Source organism: Coregonus lavaretus (genome assembly GCF_964263955.1).
Source record: "Coregonus lavaretus genome assembly, chromosome: 8".
NCBI classification, from domain to species: Eukaryota; Metazoa; Chordata; class Actinopteri; order Salmoniformes; family Salmonidae; genus Coregonus; species Coregonus lavaretus.
Genome location: NC_139995.1, coordinates 30,781,945 through 30,797,773, shown reverse-complemented (window position 1 = coordinate 30,797,773; position 15,829 = coordinate 30,781,945). Strand labels below are relative to the sequence as shown.

Genomic DNA, 15,829 nt, shown 5'->3' with positions numbered 1-15,829 from the left:
TGGGAATCGAACCCACAACCCTGGCGTTGCAAGCGCCATGCTCTACCAACTGAGCTACACGGGGCATAATGGCCTGTGGAATGTTTTCCCACTCCTCTTCAATGGCTGTGCAAAGTTGCTGGATATTGGCGGGAACTGGAACACGCTGTCGTAAAGAGCATCCCAAACATGCTCAATTGGTGACATATCTGGTGAGTATGCAGGCCATGGAAGAACTGGGACATTTTCAGCTTCCAGGAATTGTGTACAGATCCTTCCGACATGGGGCCGTGCATTATCAGGCTGAAACATGAGGTGATGGCGTTGGATGAATGGCATTCAAATTTCCATAGATAAAATGCAAATGTATTCATTGTCAGTAGCTTATGCCTGGCCATACCATAAGCCCACCATGGGGTAACTCTGTTCACAACGTTGACATCAGCAAACCGCTCAAATTTGTTGATAAAATGCGGGAAGATTATTTGTTTGCTGGACAAAGGGCCAAAATGCAGGACTGAACCCGCACAATCCGGGACATGTGATCACCCTAAACTGAGCCCATTCCCAGTCTTCCCACTCTGTCCTCCTCTCCCTCCCTACCTGTGTGCAAGCACAGCAAAGGTGCGGTCTCTCTGGATGATGTTACGCATCATGCTGACCTCCTGCGGTCTGAAGAGCTGCAGCGGCAGGGTCTGTCCAGGTATAAGCATGACGGCTGTGAATGGCAGCACTGGGATTGTCTGGTAGCTGTCGTCATCGTGCACCGTACGCCCATGGAACTCTTCCATGTCTAAACCCAAGTACTGGGAGGAGGGGGGCAGAAGCATTAGTGCAGTGTAGAAAACCCAGAACTGTATACTCAATGATACAGCTGTACAACAATACTTTATAGATGTAAATATGAAACCCACAGCATGTGAAGTTGGAAGACTGGGGTCAAAGTTTATGCTTGGTTTTTCTGCATCCTCACTATCGCGGTCCTCAGTCTCCATCTCATCCTCCTCTTCCTCTTCTATAAGAATAATAGTTTAAGTGCCTATAAGAAAGCAAATATGTACTTTCTCTTTACCTTCAAATCGCCCCATTGTAAAACAATTTCCCTGAGTCGTTGCGTTGACAATAAACTGTTGGACATGAAGATGCATTTGGAAGATGATCACCTTTAATAACACCCAGATCAGAAAACCTAGCTTTGGCAAGCTATTACTAGCAGACTGACATGATTAGCAGCTGGGAATTAAATGACATTAGCATGCATGGTAGCTAGCTAACTAGACAGTTTACTTACTGTCTGTTGAAACAATCCCTTAGCTATGTAACTAGCAAGATAATTCTCTTTTAATTATGAAACAAGCAATCTGTGAAGATAAAAACTTGCTTCACTGCGAGTGATTGAATGAGATCATTATGCTGTCACGTGAAGTGTGGCCTCGTTTCTTTGCAGAATGCTTAACAGATTTCGGCGTGCGTATCGACGCTTTAAGTTCCTATTACAATAGCCAACGTATGCTTCAGTACACTAGTCTACCAATGCAATTAAATTGAAGACATTTGTACCGGGTAAGAGTTGTAGCTGGTTGCCCATGTTGATATTGTCGCCGCCACCCCGTTCGTCGGCCATATCGTTCTGTTTACACTTCTTTTTCTGTGGTGTTTCATAGCAGGGTGTGCATACAAAACGACTCACTGTTGGCCCAAGTGGATGGAGTTAGTCTTTCTCAGAACAAACATGCATTTTGGGGGATTGGGATAGTTGTACAATACATGTTCCCATTAGTTGCTTGTCCACTAGATAAGAGCTCCAAAACTGACCCGTTTATTTGATCTAAAACCTTCTAAGCAATTATATTTTTTATAGTACCATTAATCATGGTTTGCGAGACTGACCAGGAGCCATTGTTCAGGACACTTTGCACAATTGTAATCTGGCCTCTTGCAGATGTCAGCTTTAACCCCCCCCAATAGACCCCAAAAGGCTACCCTTATGGACACTCAAGAACCTGCACTTAAATCCATATTACTCAATACCCAAGGCAATTTCATACTATAAAACTGTAGATCGTTTAAATGTGAAACCAAGTGTGCTGCAACTGGGCTTCAAAAGGAGTTGCCTCTGGTTCTAGAAATAGTCTAACAAGCAGTTAACATGCCTTCATAACGTAATGATTTTACTGTAGGTCTAACGCAAGTGTGGTGCATGTGGCTTGAAAGACATGACCAAAGCAATGACAGGCAGGAATATGTAGTTAGTAAACCAAATATTTATTACGGTCTTCACAACAAATCAGCTGGGGAGATGGTAAAAGGCCAGAGTTCAACAGGAGATTCATTCTCAAGTCTTCTTTGCCATTCTCCAGTAGTCATCAGCCAGTGACCATTTGCAGAGTAAAGGGCTGGGTAGCCGGGATCTGTCCTTTACGCCATTGCAATGTTGGCTTCAGATGACCATGTTCAGCTCTCAGCACATCATGGACATCAGACTTCAATCACCAGAGAGGGCTTGGAGAGGGATAACAGCTGTAGGGTATGGGCCAGTCTACTTAGACCTCTGCCTCATCTTTCGCCTTTTACGCTTCAGCCTACAGACAAGAGAACAATGAGTGAACAGCGCTACATTATAAGCTAAACTATACACAGCCATGTCAGTTTAGATTGTTTAAGTCCCTACAGTTACTATGCAACTCAATATTAGGAAAGTATTCCTAATGTTTGGTATACTCTCAGAACAAAGATCTCCTAAGCCAGTGTTAACTTCAGACATTTTTGCCGTTCATCCCCCATAGGAATGGCTGAACGAACTAGGTAATTCATTTCCGGTTTTTAGGACTACAAGCTGGCGAGCGCTATTGCTTGAAGACCATACCTGCTTCAGACTGGGACTATTGATTTGTTTAGATTTTTGGTCATTTGTATTGTAGATGCGAGACATTATACTATATAAGCATTTCTCTGCACCAGCTATAACACCTGCAAATCTGTGTACGTGACCAATAAACTACAATTTGATATGAACACTAATTTATTTGCAGGCAATCTAATCAGGTAAAAATGAATTTGAACTCCCATATCAGGATCTAAAATAATGGTAGGCAACATTTTAGGCTTCGCATCAGAAATGTGATATTTTTCATACTTTGCTAATGACAAAGCAACTTGTACCATTCATATGTAAAGCAAGAAATAAGGCAATTAATGATTCTTACCTGCGCATACGCTTCTTCCTCCACTGTAAAAGAACACAGAAACATGCTTTAGTCAAGTGAAACACATTCAAACAAGCCAAATAATTTGTTAACAGCACACTGCTGAGCTAAACATATGACGTGGGCATATGGGTAACCTAGGCACTGCAGACCATACATCAAAACAATATTCCCAAACCTGCAGTAACGTTACGCGTGGCACTGGAAAGCAGTCACATTTAGCCTGACAAGCCATTACTGCAGTCTACAAATGCAACATTGCTAGTATCTTTCATGTGTGCCATTAGCTAGTGTAATCTAGTTTAACTACGATGTTACCCAACTATACTGAACAAAAATATAAACGCAACATGTAAAGCGTTGGTCCCATGTTTCGTGAGCTGAAATGAAAAAGCCAAGAAATTTATCATACGCAAAAAGCTTATTGCTCAAATTTTGTGCACAAATGTTTACACCCGTTAGGCGAAGGAGAAATGCTCACTATGTCCTCCCAGGCCCATCCATGGCTGCGCACCTGTCCAGTCACGTGAAATCCATAGATTTGGGCCTAATTTATTTATTTCAATTGAGTGATTTCCTTATGAACTGTACCTCAGTAAAAAAAAAAAAAATGACATTGTTGCGTTTATATATATTTTTATAATATAGAGCGCCATGGACGAGGCAAATCCTGGATTACATTTTTTAATTAAAAACACCGACGAAGAGTTTCCTACTAGTACAATATTGTACAACAGTTAAGTTCTAAAATAAAGGACGCTAGAGGAAGGTTTGTCTAGCGTCAGGTAGCCAGCTAGCCACTGACTAGTAGTGACAATGAGCCAAACACAAACCCGCCAATAAGAACGTTGAAATGCATCATTTACCTTTGCTCTCATCTTGTGGAGATGTGTCTGCAATAAAATATATAACAAAGTTCTTAGATGTAACGGATGGCAACAAATTATTTCAGATTAGTTTGGATTCGTTTCGGAATAGCATTCTATGTCACTTACCACTAAAGCGAGGACACCAACTTGAAAGAGGATGTGACGAGGAAAGGGGAGGGGCTTTATAGTGCAACAACGTCATATTAAATTGCCCCTTGCTCAGCTCAGCGCTCACTGGGAGATGTAGGCAGAAAGGAATGAACGTCAACTAATATTTTATGTTGGAATTATGTACCTGTGCTCAGGTATGTCTCTTATGACTCTAACTGACAGTTGTGGCTGCTTCGCGTGATGTATTATTGTCACTACCTTCTTGCCTTTGTGTTGTTGTCTGTGCCCAATAATGTTTGTACCATGTTGTGTTGCTACCATGCTATGTTGTTGTCTTAGGTCTCTCTTTATGTGGTGTTGTGGTGTCTCTCTTGTCGTGATGTGTGTTTTGTCCTATATTTTCATTTTTAATCCCAGCCCCCATCCCTGCAGGAGGCCTTTTGGTAGGCCTTCATTGTAAATAAGAATTTGTTCTTAACTGACCTGCCAAGTTAAAGGTTACATAAATAAATGTCAAGTTTGTCTACAACCTTTTAAGTCTATGGGTTCAGTTTGTAATAAAAAAAAAATGGGGCATACTTAAGCCATAAGACTAACAAAATGGCCAGACATACGATCTGCATTGACCCTTCTATTATATATTTATCGCACTGATTCTATGCACAAACTCACACACACACTTCATTTGCTCAAATCAAAAATTCAAATCGTGTTTGTCACATGCGCCGAATACAACAGGTGTAGACCTTACCATGAAATGCTTACTTACAAGCCCTTAACCAACAATGCAGAATAAATGTTACAAAATTAGTAAGAAAATATTTGCTACAAAAAATAATAAAAAAATCTGATAACGAGGCTATTTCATACTATAAAACTGTAGATCTTTTAAATGTGAACCCAAGTGTGCTGCAACTGGTCTGCAACGTTGAAGTCGGAAGTTTACATACACTTTACCCAAATAAATTTAAACTCAGTTTTTCACAATTCCTGACATTTAATCCTAGTAAAAATTCCCTGTCTTAGGTCAGTTAGGATCACCACTTTATTTTAAGAATGTGAAATGTCAGAATAATAGTAGAGAGAATTATTTATTTATATTTTTGTTTCATCAGACCAGAGGACATTTCTCCAAAAAGTATGATCTTTGTCCCCATGTGCAGTTGCAAACCGTAGTCTGGCTTTTTTATGGCGGTTTTGGAGCAGTGGCTTCTTCCTTGCTGAGCGGCCTTTCAGGTTATGTCAATATAGGACTCGTTTTACTGTGGATATAGATACTTTTGTACCTATTTCCTCCAGCATCTTCACAAGGTCCTTTGCCATTGTTCTGGGATTGATTTGCACTTTTTGCACCAAAGAACGTTCATCTCTAGGAGACAGAACGCGTCTCCTTCCTGAGCGGTATGACGGCTGCGTGGTCCCATGGTGTTTATACTTGCGTACTATTGTTTGTACAGATGAACGTGGTACCTTCAGGCGTTTGGAAATTGCTCCCAAGGATGAACCAGACTTGTGGAGGTCTACAATTTTTTTTCTGAGGTCTTGGCTGATTTCTTTTGATTTTCCCATGATGTCAAGCAAAGAGGCACTGAGTTTGAAGGTAGGCCTTGAAATACATCCACAGGTACACCTCCAATTGACTCAAATGTTGTCAATTAGCCTAGCAGAAGCTTCTAAAGCCATGACATCATTTTCTGGAATTTTCCAAGCTGTTTAAAGACACAGTCAACTTAGTGTATGTAAACTTCTGACCCACTGGAATTGTGATACAGTGAATTATAAGTGAAATAATCTGTCTGTAAACAATTGTTGGAAAAATATCTTGTGTCATGCACAAAGTAGATGTCCTAACCAACTTGCCAAAACTATAGTTTGTTAACAAGAAATGTGTGGAGTGGTTGAAAAACAAGTTATAATGACTCCAACCTAAGTGTATGTAAACTTCCGACTTCAACTGTACATGGGTACCAGTACCGAGTCAATGTGCGGGTGTACAGTTAAGTCGAGGTAATTGAGGTAATATGTACATGTAGGTAGGGGTCACAGGAGGTTTGTGGCACCTTAAAAGGGACCGCTCTTGGTAATGGCTGGAGCCCCTTCAGCATCCCTGCATGTAGTCCCCTGTAGCTCAGTTGGTAGAGCATGGCGCTTGCAACGCCAGGGTTGTGGGTTCGTTTCCCACGGGGGGCCAGTATGAAAAAAAATATGTATGCACTCACTAACTGTAAGTCGCTCTGGATAAGAGCGTCTGCTAAATTACTAAAATGTAAATGTAAATATAGAGTACCACAGTGTGAGTCAAAAAACCTAGCGGTCAAACAGGGAAATGGTTCCAATCGTTTTTCCACCATTCATTTTTCCCATAGGGGATTTTAAAAACACTTAAAATAAGTGTTGTTTCGTGTAGGCTTACCCTTTTCGTGACGTTTTGATAACCGTGTAAATCTCTCTAGGACAAGGTGACTTTTATCAGTATATTCACCTGTATTTACCCCCAAAAAATGAAATGCTAATTAGCTGCTAATGTGGCTATCATAAAGAACTACAATTGCCATGATGATCTGGACGAGAGTGCCGGATCGAGGCAAAGGTAAGAATCTCTGGATTAGCTATCTAATGTTAGCTAAATGTAGTAATGCATAAATTGGCTACATTTCTTTAAATGGACAATTCTGTGAACTGTCTTGTGCAAGTTTTCAATTGACACAATACCTGTTAGCAAAGGTGTCATCTAGAGATGACGTGCAGGAGCTTGCAGGGATTTGTAGTTTTGCATGATGTCTACTTTACATTTACATTTTAGTCATTTAGCAGACGCTCTTATCCAGAGCGACTTACAGTTAGTGAGTGCATACATTTTCATACTTTGATGCTAATTAGCATTTTCAAATTAGAATAAATAAAAGTCCCCTTGTCCGAGAGAGTTACATGGTTATCACAACGTCACGCCAGGGTAAGCCTACATGAGAAAAATGTATGGTGGAAAAAACGATTGGAACCATTTCCGTTTGACCGCTAGGTTTTATGGGTATTGTGACACCTCCACTGTGGGGCTCTATTGTAAATATGGTATTGTCACTGACCCGGGAACTGACCTTTCTCATGTTCTTATTTCTATTCCTTGTGTGTTTTTGTTCTACTTGATAAAAAAAAAACATTTTAATGTACTTGTACACGACTTTAAAAACTTGAAACTTTCCATCCATGTCAGTTTCCTTTAAAACCTTATCAAGCAAATTAAAGACAGGTTTAACAACTCTGTGAGCAAGGTATTTTTCACCACACTAAACATCTGCAGTCCTCCTCACAGATATATAATCAGAAACCTCTGATCATAATGAAACTGAATGGTCCAGGCTCCCATAGATTATATACTATTTTCATCTGTGCCCTATACAGTCCATGAGTTGTGCTCTGATGGTAGAATTGTGTTCCATTTTGTTTCATACAGCAAAAGCATCAATAGAAGAATAGTGGAAACTCCATTTTTAAAAATAACAACAAGGCTCTGGTATTATAAAGTTTATTGAATGTTTTCTTCATTTGCTGAAAATAAAACAAACAAAAACACAGGGGATATGTATGTTGACTTACATGAACTCTTTGTGCATGTCTGAGCTGACCAAATTAGGAAGTTATAAAAAAAAAAAATATTATATGCAATTACATCAAAAATGTGGGCAAAGTTTTCATATAAAAGTAGGCTAACTAATTACCTAATTTCCTGTCACTAAAATTATTCTACTACAATTTATCAATTTAGCTTTTTTGCCAGATTACAGATCTTACTTAGCAGAATAATGGGTTTGCATAAAATATGATTTCAAGCAGTCCTGAATGAAGACTGTTTAAAAGCTCCACTAAAAAGTTTCATATGTTGGTAGATGGTTGATAAAAAGTAGGTATCGTTGAAAAAAAACAATTACTAAAATTGTTTGAATGAAAACAGTGCACCATTCCCTAAAAAAATCCCCTACCAGGAAAGAGGGGGGTGGCAGTAAGTGTAGCAGGGTTCGTTCCCATAACCAACCATTCAGGTGTTGGTGCGAGAATACTGTTCTCTAAATTCTGTGCTCTAACCGTTCAATTCTGTCGTGTTTGAATAATTGTAACACTTTAACCAAATATGATTCCAGGCCAAAATATTTGAGTGGCTAACTCGGTCTCCTTCATGTACAATGAAAGTACCAAGTCAGCTTATCAGGGTTTGGAATTATTACGAAGTGTGACTGGCACCCCAACATTATTTCACAACAAATATCATCCAGTTTAAAATAATTAAAACAAAACTTGCTTTAATTACATTTTTAATTTAGAAACTTTATAAAACTTCACCTATAGATGGCAACATTTCTGAAGTCAGGTAGCTACATCACCTAATGATAAGGTGTACAAACACAACGCTACAAAAGGTTATTGATCGATCATATTCCAAAACTGTGTTTCCCCAAACTCATATTTCAGTTAAGTATCAATGGCAAATAATGTTGTTTACAACAATTTGTTTCATGGGTGTGACCCTTATTCAGAATCAACTGAATGATGTGGAACACAAAATTGTATTTTCAACAGACTTGAGATCTATCAGATGTATTAAATGGGCCAAATGCTAGAAAAGGGCATGAGGGTCAAAAAGAGCTAACAGTTGGGGAAGATTTAGATTCACTTGTGAAGTTTCAATTCTTTGGGGGGTGTGTGTGTATGCATGTGTCAGAATACAGGTAGCCATCTACACTGCCGCCTTGTTGCTCTCCTCAGTTGGCTGTCCAGTAGCGGTTTCCACAGTCTTGGAGGCCTAGGAGAGAGGAAGGAGGGCACCGATAAGAATGAAGAGAGCGAACAGACTGTATCGACTTAATTCGTTTTTCATATCAAATACCTTCTTTTTCTTCTTCTTCTGTGTTTTGCAACTGGCTGAGCTCTGTAGTAGAGTCTGGGGGAGAGAGATGGATTGTTTGTTGTCAATCAAGAGATTTCTTCCATGGAAGACAGCCACAACAGAGCTGGCAAGTGTGGAAATAGACTGGTCAAAACCTCAGATGCCATCTCACCGTTCCCTTATGCAGTTACTTAGTTTAGGCTCTGAGGTGCAAACCCCTGTTCATTAATAGTTATTCATGTAATATGAGCGGTGAAAAGCCTTTCAGGTTGCCTGGGGCTGTGGGCTGGGAGCCTTACTTACCCTCAGCTCTGCGTCCTGCACCTCGTGCTCTGACTTGTAGAGCTCTGGCTGAAAGGGTCCGCTGGTGATTCTATGGGGGCCGTTGGCCATCAGCAGCACGGTGAACTTAAACTGGGCCACAAACTCTCCTGAGAGAGACTGAGATAATGAGACAGGTAACTCGAAACAGAAAGAAAGAGCACAGAGGATAGGAAAAGACAGATGCAGAGACTCACCCTCCTTCTCGTTGAGCACACTGAAAGGCTGTAGCAGCTCGTGTTTGGCACACTCCACCACGCCCAGGCGGGCTTTGGCCTCATCCTCAAACGCCCTGAGAGGAGAGGAACAGGACAGACCCGTTAGCTGAGGAGATCTCCAACGGACATTCAAAGCACCTGACTCACAGCATCAGAGATGATAAGTCTGTTATGGTAAGAGTATGGTCTTGATATGGGGTTGGTTATGACATCTCTCTGACACTTCTAATGTGCTTCCATTTGGTATCCTACCTGAGAGTGAAGGGCATGGCGTCGAAGCGTCGCTCCACCTCACTGAAGAACATGCGGGAGGTCTTCATCTTCAGCCCGTACTGCTTACTGGGGTCCCTCTTGTATATTGTGGTCCTCTGGCCTCCATCCCTGGCCTGGGCAGGGGATAGGAGCATAGAAACATCTATATTGGACAGTCACATTTAGCCAGGTAACAAATGTAAAGGAAAAAGATTAGTATGCGGCTTCTTAGGACAGTTCATGGGGGCAGTAAAAAAAAAAAAAATCTCCCTCTCTCTTACCTTCCCTTCACCAGTGCTAACCAACACATCCACAGCGTAGACCTCGTGCACCTCGAACTCCGCCTTCTCATGGTCCTTCCTGCCGACGGTCATCAACAGTAGCCAATCAGAGCAACTCACATAACTCAAAGCTTTCAGTTATCATTCAGTCTTAGTGTCCTCCTGTCTGCCTTTGTGGTATTGCACTTCGTCAAAGCACTATTCTCTACACGTGTTCAAGTGCTTGGACAATGTACCTTTGCTGGTCTGTGGGGTTCTGAATGATGGTTTTCTCTCCATCGATGATGTGCTGCTTCAGCTGATGAGATAACATACCTTAAACAGAAAGGTACAAAAAAACATTGCAACGTTTTCTCCCTACATTTCAGACGTTAAAGGTCAGATAAAACTGTTGATTCACTATCTTAGACCCATGAATCAGAGTCAACTTAACTAGTGAAGGCACTCACCCTCAATGGCCGTGCATTTGAATGACTGAGCAATCTTGTTCCATGCCTCCGTCACCTTTGAGTTCTGGTTGCCAGGCTTGACAAGGCGTAGGGCTGCCTCCGCACACATGTGAGCTGCATTGATCACATCAGCTTTCTTCCCTGTCACTGGAGCCTCCTACATGTACAGGGCAGAGGTGGGGTGAGAAGATGTGGGAACTTTAAGCCTGTTGCGATGAGGGATCAAAAACTCCAAGTCATAAGGTCATACAAGGTACATACCTTAGTAGCTCCCACAACAAAGCTATGAGCTACATTCGAGATGAAGCCATCAACATGGACTCCAAGATCACTGCAGAAATAAAGGGGGCAGAGACAGAAAATAAAAGAAGAAAAGAGAGATGGAATGAGTCATGAGGAAAACAGAAGTGCATCAGACATTCAGAATTATTTCTGCCAACCAGTGTCTGATATCTATTATCTACAGTGCCTTCAGAAAGTATTCATAACCCTTGACTTATTCCACATTTTGTTGTGTTACAGCCTGAATAGGTGCTTCTAAAAAGTATTGACTCAGGGGTGGGAATACTTACATAAATGAGATATTTCTGTATTTCATTTTCAATACATTTGGAAACATTTCTAAAAACATGTTTTCACTTTGTCATTATGGGGTATTGTGTGTAGATGGGTGAGGAAATATATTTAATCCATTTTGAATTCAGGCTGTAACACACCAAACTGTGGAATAAGTCAAGGAGTATGAATACTTTCTGAAAGCACTGTATGTAATTGTGTAAAAGGACTCGATGAGATGATTATTTCAATTTAGGTAGAGACAAAATGTCAGTCATGTTGTGCTTCCAAAGATCATATGGGAAAGAAGTCTACAAAAAATACAAGGTCAGACAAATATGAATTAATCGAATGTGTGTGATTGAGTGAGGATATGGTCACAGGGTACGTTTTGTTATTGCTTTGTTCATGTTCACCTATAACAATACTGCAGGGGGCTCAGTGTATCCCAAAGACAGCAACACTAGCAATTTCATTGTCATGGTGGAAGGACACACACAGGATGTTGTTATAGTAATGAAAAAGGTTACTTTTCAACAGATTCTAAGAACAGCACGGCCCTGCAGTACCACAACACAAGCTGGCATTTAACCATCTAGTTGGCTCTTAAACACATAACACCCACAATATTCCAAACAGTGACATCCTTATATATATATTGACAGAAAACAGGAAAGGTAGGGTCAGAGAGATGAAGACAAAAGTTGCAATCCAACAACTAAGCTGAAGAGGCTTGTTCAACTATGCAATGGCCATAGTGACAATTGAACACCAATGCCAGATGAACAAGACATGTAATCCAATCCAATTACTTATCATTAGCCACATGACAGATAGACATAAGGCGCAAATAGACATACAGGGAGACGAGATCTAACAGAAAATACAAGCCAACAGCCAAGCATCAGACGCATGAGAACACAGCACACAAGATGACAGACGAGAGAGGGGAAAGACAACACACACTTGGGAGACTGGAGACACACAGAGTGAGGGGGGCCACGTTACTGTAGATGGAGGTTCCTACATTTTGACCAGGTCCCCATCTTTAAGTGTGTAGTCTGGGTCACTCTTCAGGGGAGAGAAGTGGCAAACACAGTTATTGACTGAGACGCTGGTGGGGAAGGCAATGCCTGGAAGAGGGAAGAGAGAACCACCAAATCTTTAATTGAAAATAATCTGTATTGTTTGTGAGAGAGACGTGACTGATGTCAAATAATGTCCCTCTTTTTGTCCCATATCACTCTTCATAGTTCTGTCATCTCACTGGCATATTCAATGACCCATCCCATGTTCAGGCCCATTTTGAATGTGTGGCATGGACACATGCAGACTGCTGCCACAGGCTGAACTGATCAGGTGGTGTTTCTAATTTGGAGACAGTATGACAACATACTGTCCCACTCACGAGAGCAACCATGGCTTTGAACCACCTGCCCTACATAAACAACGATGGGAGACAGGGCAAACAGTCTTATCAGTACAGTAAATAGCCCCATCCCTCTTGCACTTCTCACCCAGGCATTTCTCCTCTCCACCCCGGCCCCTCACCTTTCTTCAAGTCTTTCTCCTTCCTGAAGACCTTGCCAGTCTCGGCCATGATGTGGGCATCTCCCTTCTCACACAGGCTGACCACAGACACCCCTGACTTGGCCGCCTCAATCACCACACGCAGGGCCTCTGCATTACAGGAGAGAGGGTGGTCAGAGGAATAGGAGCTGGAGAGGTGTCAGACAAATATGAGATGAAAAAGATTAGAGTGTAGAAGTGACACCAAAGATGTCATCATTACATTCAATCACACCATATGCATTCTCTTTGAATAAGACTATCCATTATGGTTGTATTATGTCATGATGAATCAGCAGCCATTTAACTGGTTTCAATTTTGGGTTATGAGTCATTACCCAGGGCCTGAGGCCAGTCTCTGAAGTCCATAGCTGGAAACCAGCCAAACATACAGTGCCTTCAGAAAGTATTCATACCCATTGACTTTTTCCACACTTTGTTGTGTTACAGGCTGAATTTAAAAATGTTTTAAATTGAGATTTTGTGTCACTGGCCTACACACAATACCCCATAATGCCAAAGTGGAATTATGTTTTTAGACATTTTTACAAATTAATTAAAAATGAAGAGCTGAAATTTTTTGAGTCAATAAGCATTCTACCCCTTTGTTATGGCAAGCCACAATAAGTTCAGAAGAAAAAATGTGCTTAACAAGTCACATAATAAGTTGCATGGACTCACTGTGTGTAATAGTGTTAAACATTATTTTTGAATGACTACGTCATCTCTGTACGCCACACATTCAATTATCTGTAAGGTCCCTCAGTCGAGCAGTGAATTTCAAAAACAGATTCAACCACAAAAACCAGGGAGGTTTTCCAATGCCTCGCAAAGAAAAGCACCTACTGGTAGATGGGTAAAAATACAAAAAGCAGACATTGAATATCCCTTTGAGCATGGTGCAGTTATTAATTACACTTTGGATGGTGTATCAATACACCCAGTCACTACAAAGATACAAGTGTCCTTCCTAACTCGTTAGCTAGCTGTCTGATGTGACTGTAGATGATATAACGTTAACAGTTAGCCTACGTTTTTTACAAAATAACGTTCACGTGAAGTCAGCTTGCTAGCACTAACAGTTACTAGACATTTCTATTCCACACGTTTCTAAACTGCGACTAGCATGTCAAAGCACATGGCTGTTGGACTGTGCCTTAGTCATTGATTGGCCTTGTTTGACACAGCCGACAGTGCTACAGGCGACTGCCAACTGGCTGATCTACAAATTACCTTGCATCATAAATAACGACTCATTATTCTTTGTAGATCAGTCAGTCACAATTTACCCATGATACATTCACTGTTTTGATGCTGTCGAACACGGCCATTGGTACGTGCCTACCTGTTCTGGTGACTACACTGTCACTGCGGGTTGTGTGTACGAAACGAATGGCCGACAAGAGTAGGTCACCTCATTTCAAGCCACTCTGATCGGACACTTACGGTTGGCGATGTCACCTCCCATTTTGTACTTGGTGACAACCAAGTCCTCCGCGATGGTCTGTTCTTGTTCTTCGTTGTCAGACATCTTGACAGCGGCTCTCTATTCAACAGTTTTCCCGATGTGTCAAGCACCAAGACCGACACACATTCAAAGCTCCACTCCGCTGCTCAAGCCCGGCCTCCTCGCCCCAGATTCTCCTCCCATCTTCTTCCTACGTAAGAAAAAAACGTCACAACAACCATGCCGCCAAAATGGGAAGTGAAGCTTCATGGTTTAGATTGTAGTTTCTAATCCCCTTCAAGTTACTATAACTATACACGTAGCACCACATAATACATTCAATTTCACACATTCAGCTACAGCCACAACATGGATTGCGTTCCAGGTCATCTTTTTTTGTATTGTTGTGTGACTGAGCAGCATCTTTGCTGCGAGTATAACATGCCAAGAGAGCTTCTAATCATTACTGACTCAAGTGGTAAATATTGTGCAAAATGTGGGTGACACATCATCATGATCATCATATTCTCCGGGTGACTCTGGAGCAGTCTATGCTCTGGAGAAGAGTCCTTCAGATACCGACAGAAAATGATTAAGTGATTATCCTCAATCCAGACTATACTCAATGAGCACAGTATACAGAGAGAAGCACAATCCCAACAGGGTGCCTTACTGTTTTTGGCAAGACAAGTTGTTACTTTATAATGTGATAAAATACAAAAACAACATGATCATCTGTTTTGAATTAAGTTTGTGTTAATCGTGGAAATGGGAATTTCAGCACTGTGCCATTTTTCTTTTATGCTTAAGGGGAGAGGGACATTTATGAGCGTCTTCAAAGTAGGCTAACCATATGAAAGCATTCTGATTTATTTGATAGTCGAATATGGTCAAAACTGATTTGGTTTCTGAAAAGATAAATGAATGAAGAAGCACTGAACTGGAGAGCTAGGACAAAATGACAGTAGGTGCACGCACACTGCCCAGGTGAGGGAACGGTCGGCCTGAGGCATGGATTTTGGTACCAGAGTGCATGCTGCGCTTTTAAGCATGGATGTTGTTTCTGGTGTTGAGTTTGGATAATCTGCTCAAACCAACTGCAATAAATATGACATGGAACGTGCCCATTTATTTCTCACTTACCCCAATAAGTGGGACTGTGTAAGAAGAAAACAGCAAGACTGCACAATAGAAATGAATTAAAGATCTAGTATCAACAAACTGAATGAGAAGTATGTCCCCCAGATAAATAACAATCATATACATTCTTCAAATATTTTTATTATAAAAAAAAAAGCTCAATAATATCACTAAAAGGTTACATTAACATATTAAAAACATGAAAATACCATAGAAAAAGGACATTGTACAAATACACTTTTTGTTCTTATAAGTAAACACAAATACAAAGCTTGTAATCTGGCCATTTCATTTAGTGCCTCCCTCACAGTGCCTTCCACTTATAATACAGAAAGAAAACATCCAAGATCTTATGTTATTATGGATAAAAACATGATCAATGTAAACCTGTAACAGACACATTAAAGATACAAACATGGCACACATATTTTTAATATTTGGATGACTTTGGATGGCTTTCTCCCCTCCCCTAGTCCTTCATTGAATTCAATTGGCATTGAAGAGCTACAGAGGCGGCTATCCTCTTCACTGCCAATGAGGGAGGTCCACTTCC

General features: G+C 40.9%; 2 protein-coding genes and 1 long non-coding RNA gene across 5 annotated transcripts in view; all 3 read right to left on the bottom strand.

The window, feature by feature from the left end:
• Positions 1-1,625, bottom strand: part of LOC311133118 (protein cereblon-like) — a gene marked incomplete at its 5' end in the record, with an annotated part of 35,926 nt that extends 34,301 nt beyond the window's left edge. Inside the window, 3 exons of one of the 2 annotated variants that reach the window (XM_084166552.1) lie at positions 583-785; positions 894-994; positions 1,540-1,625. In XM_084166552.1, coding sequence (XP_084022678.1) covers positions 583-785; positions 894-994; positions 1,540-1,603 — 368 coding nt within the window. The remainder of the gene's footprint in view (positions 1-582; positions 786-893; positions 995-1,539) is intronic. The other variant, XM_084166553.1, reaches the window with a different exon arrangement.
• Positions 1,626-2,223: 598 nt separating this feature from the next.
• Positions 2,224-4,225, bottom strand: LOC311133520. The gene is made up of 4 exons (XR_014613603.1): positions 4,181-4,225; positions 4,052-4,078; positions 3,186-3,208; positions 2,224-2,561 (listed from the first exon to the last, which is right to left on the bottom strand). It is a non-coding gene; the product is annotated as an uncharacterized lncRNA (long non-coding RNA).
• Positions 4,226-7,674: 3,449 nt separating this feature from the next.
• Positions 7,675-14,325, bottom strand: LOC311133890 (proliferation-associated protein 2G4-like). Of its 2 annotated transcripts, none has more exons than XM_084167495.1 (12): positions 14,136-14,325; positions 12,672-12,800; positions 12,148-12,253; positions 10,827-10,896; positions 10,566-10,722; positions 10,353-10,431; positions 10,117-10,195; positions 9,836-9,969; positions 9,563-9,657; positions 9,348-9,475; positions 9,045-9,098; positions 7,675-8,960 (listed from the first exon to the last, which is right to left on the bottom strand). In XM_084167495.1, exons 1-12 carry the CDS (start codon positions 14,218-14,220, stop codon positions 8,895-8,897), a joined length of 1,182 nt encoding a protein of 393 aa, XP_084023621.1. In that variant the 5' UTR covers positions 14,221-14,325; the 3' UTR covers positions 7,675-8,894. The 2 variants fall into 2 exon arrangements, 1 of the variants encoding a protein (XP_084023621.1); XR_014613644.1 differs by having other exon boundaries at positions 8,430-8,960; positions 9,348-9,485; positions 14,136-14,303.
• Positions 14,326-15,829: the final 1,504 nt, after the last annotated feature.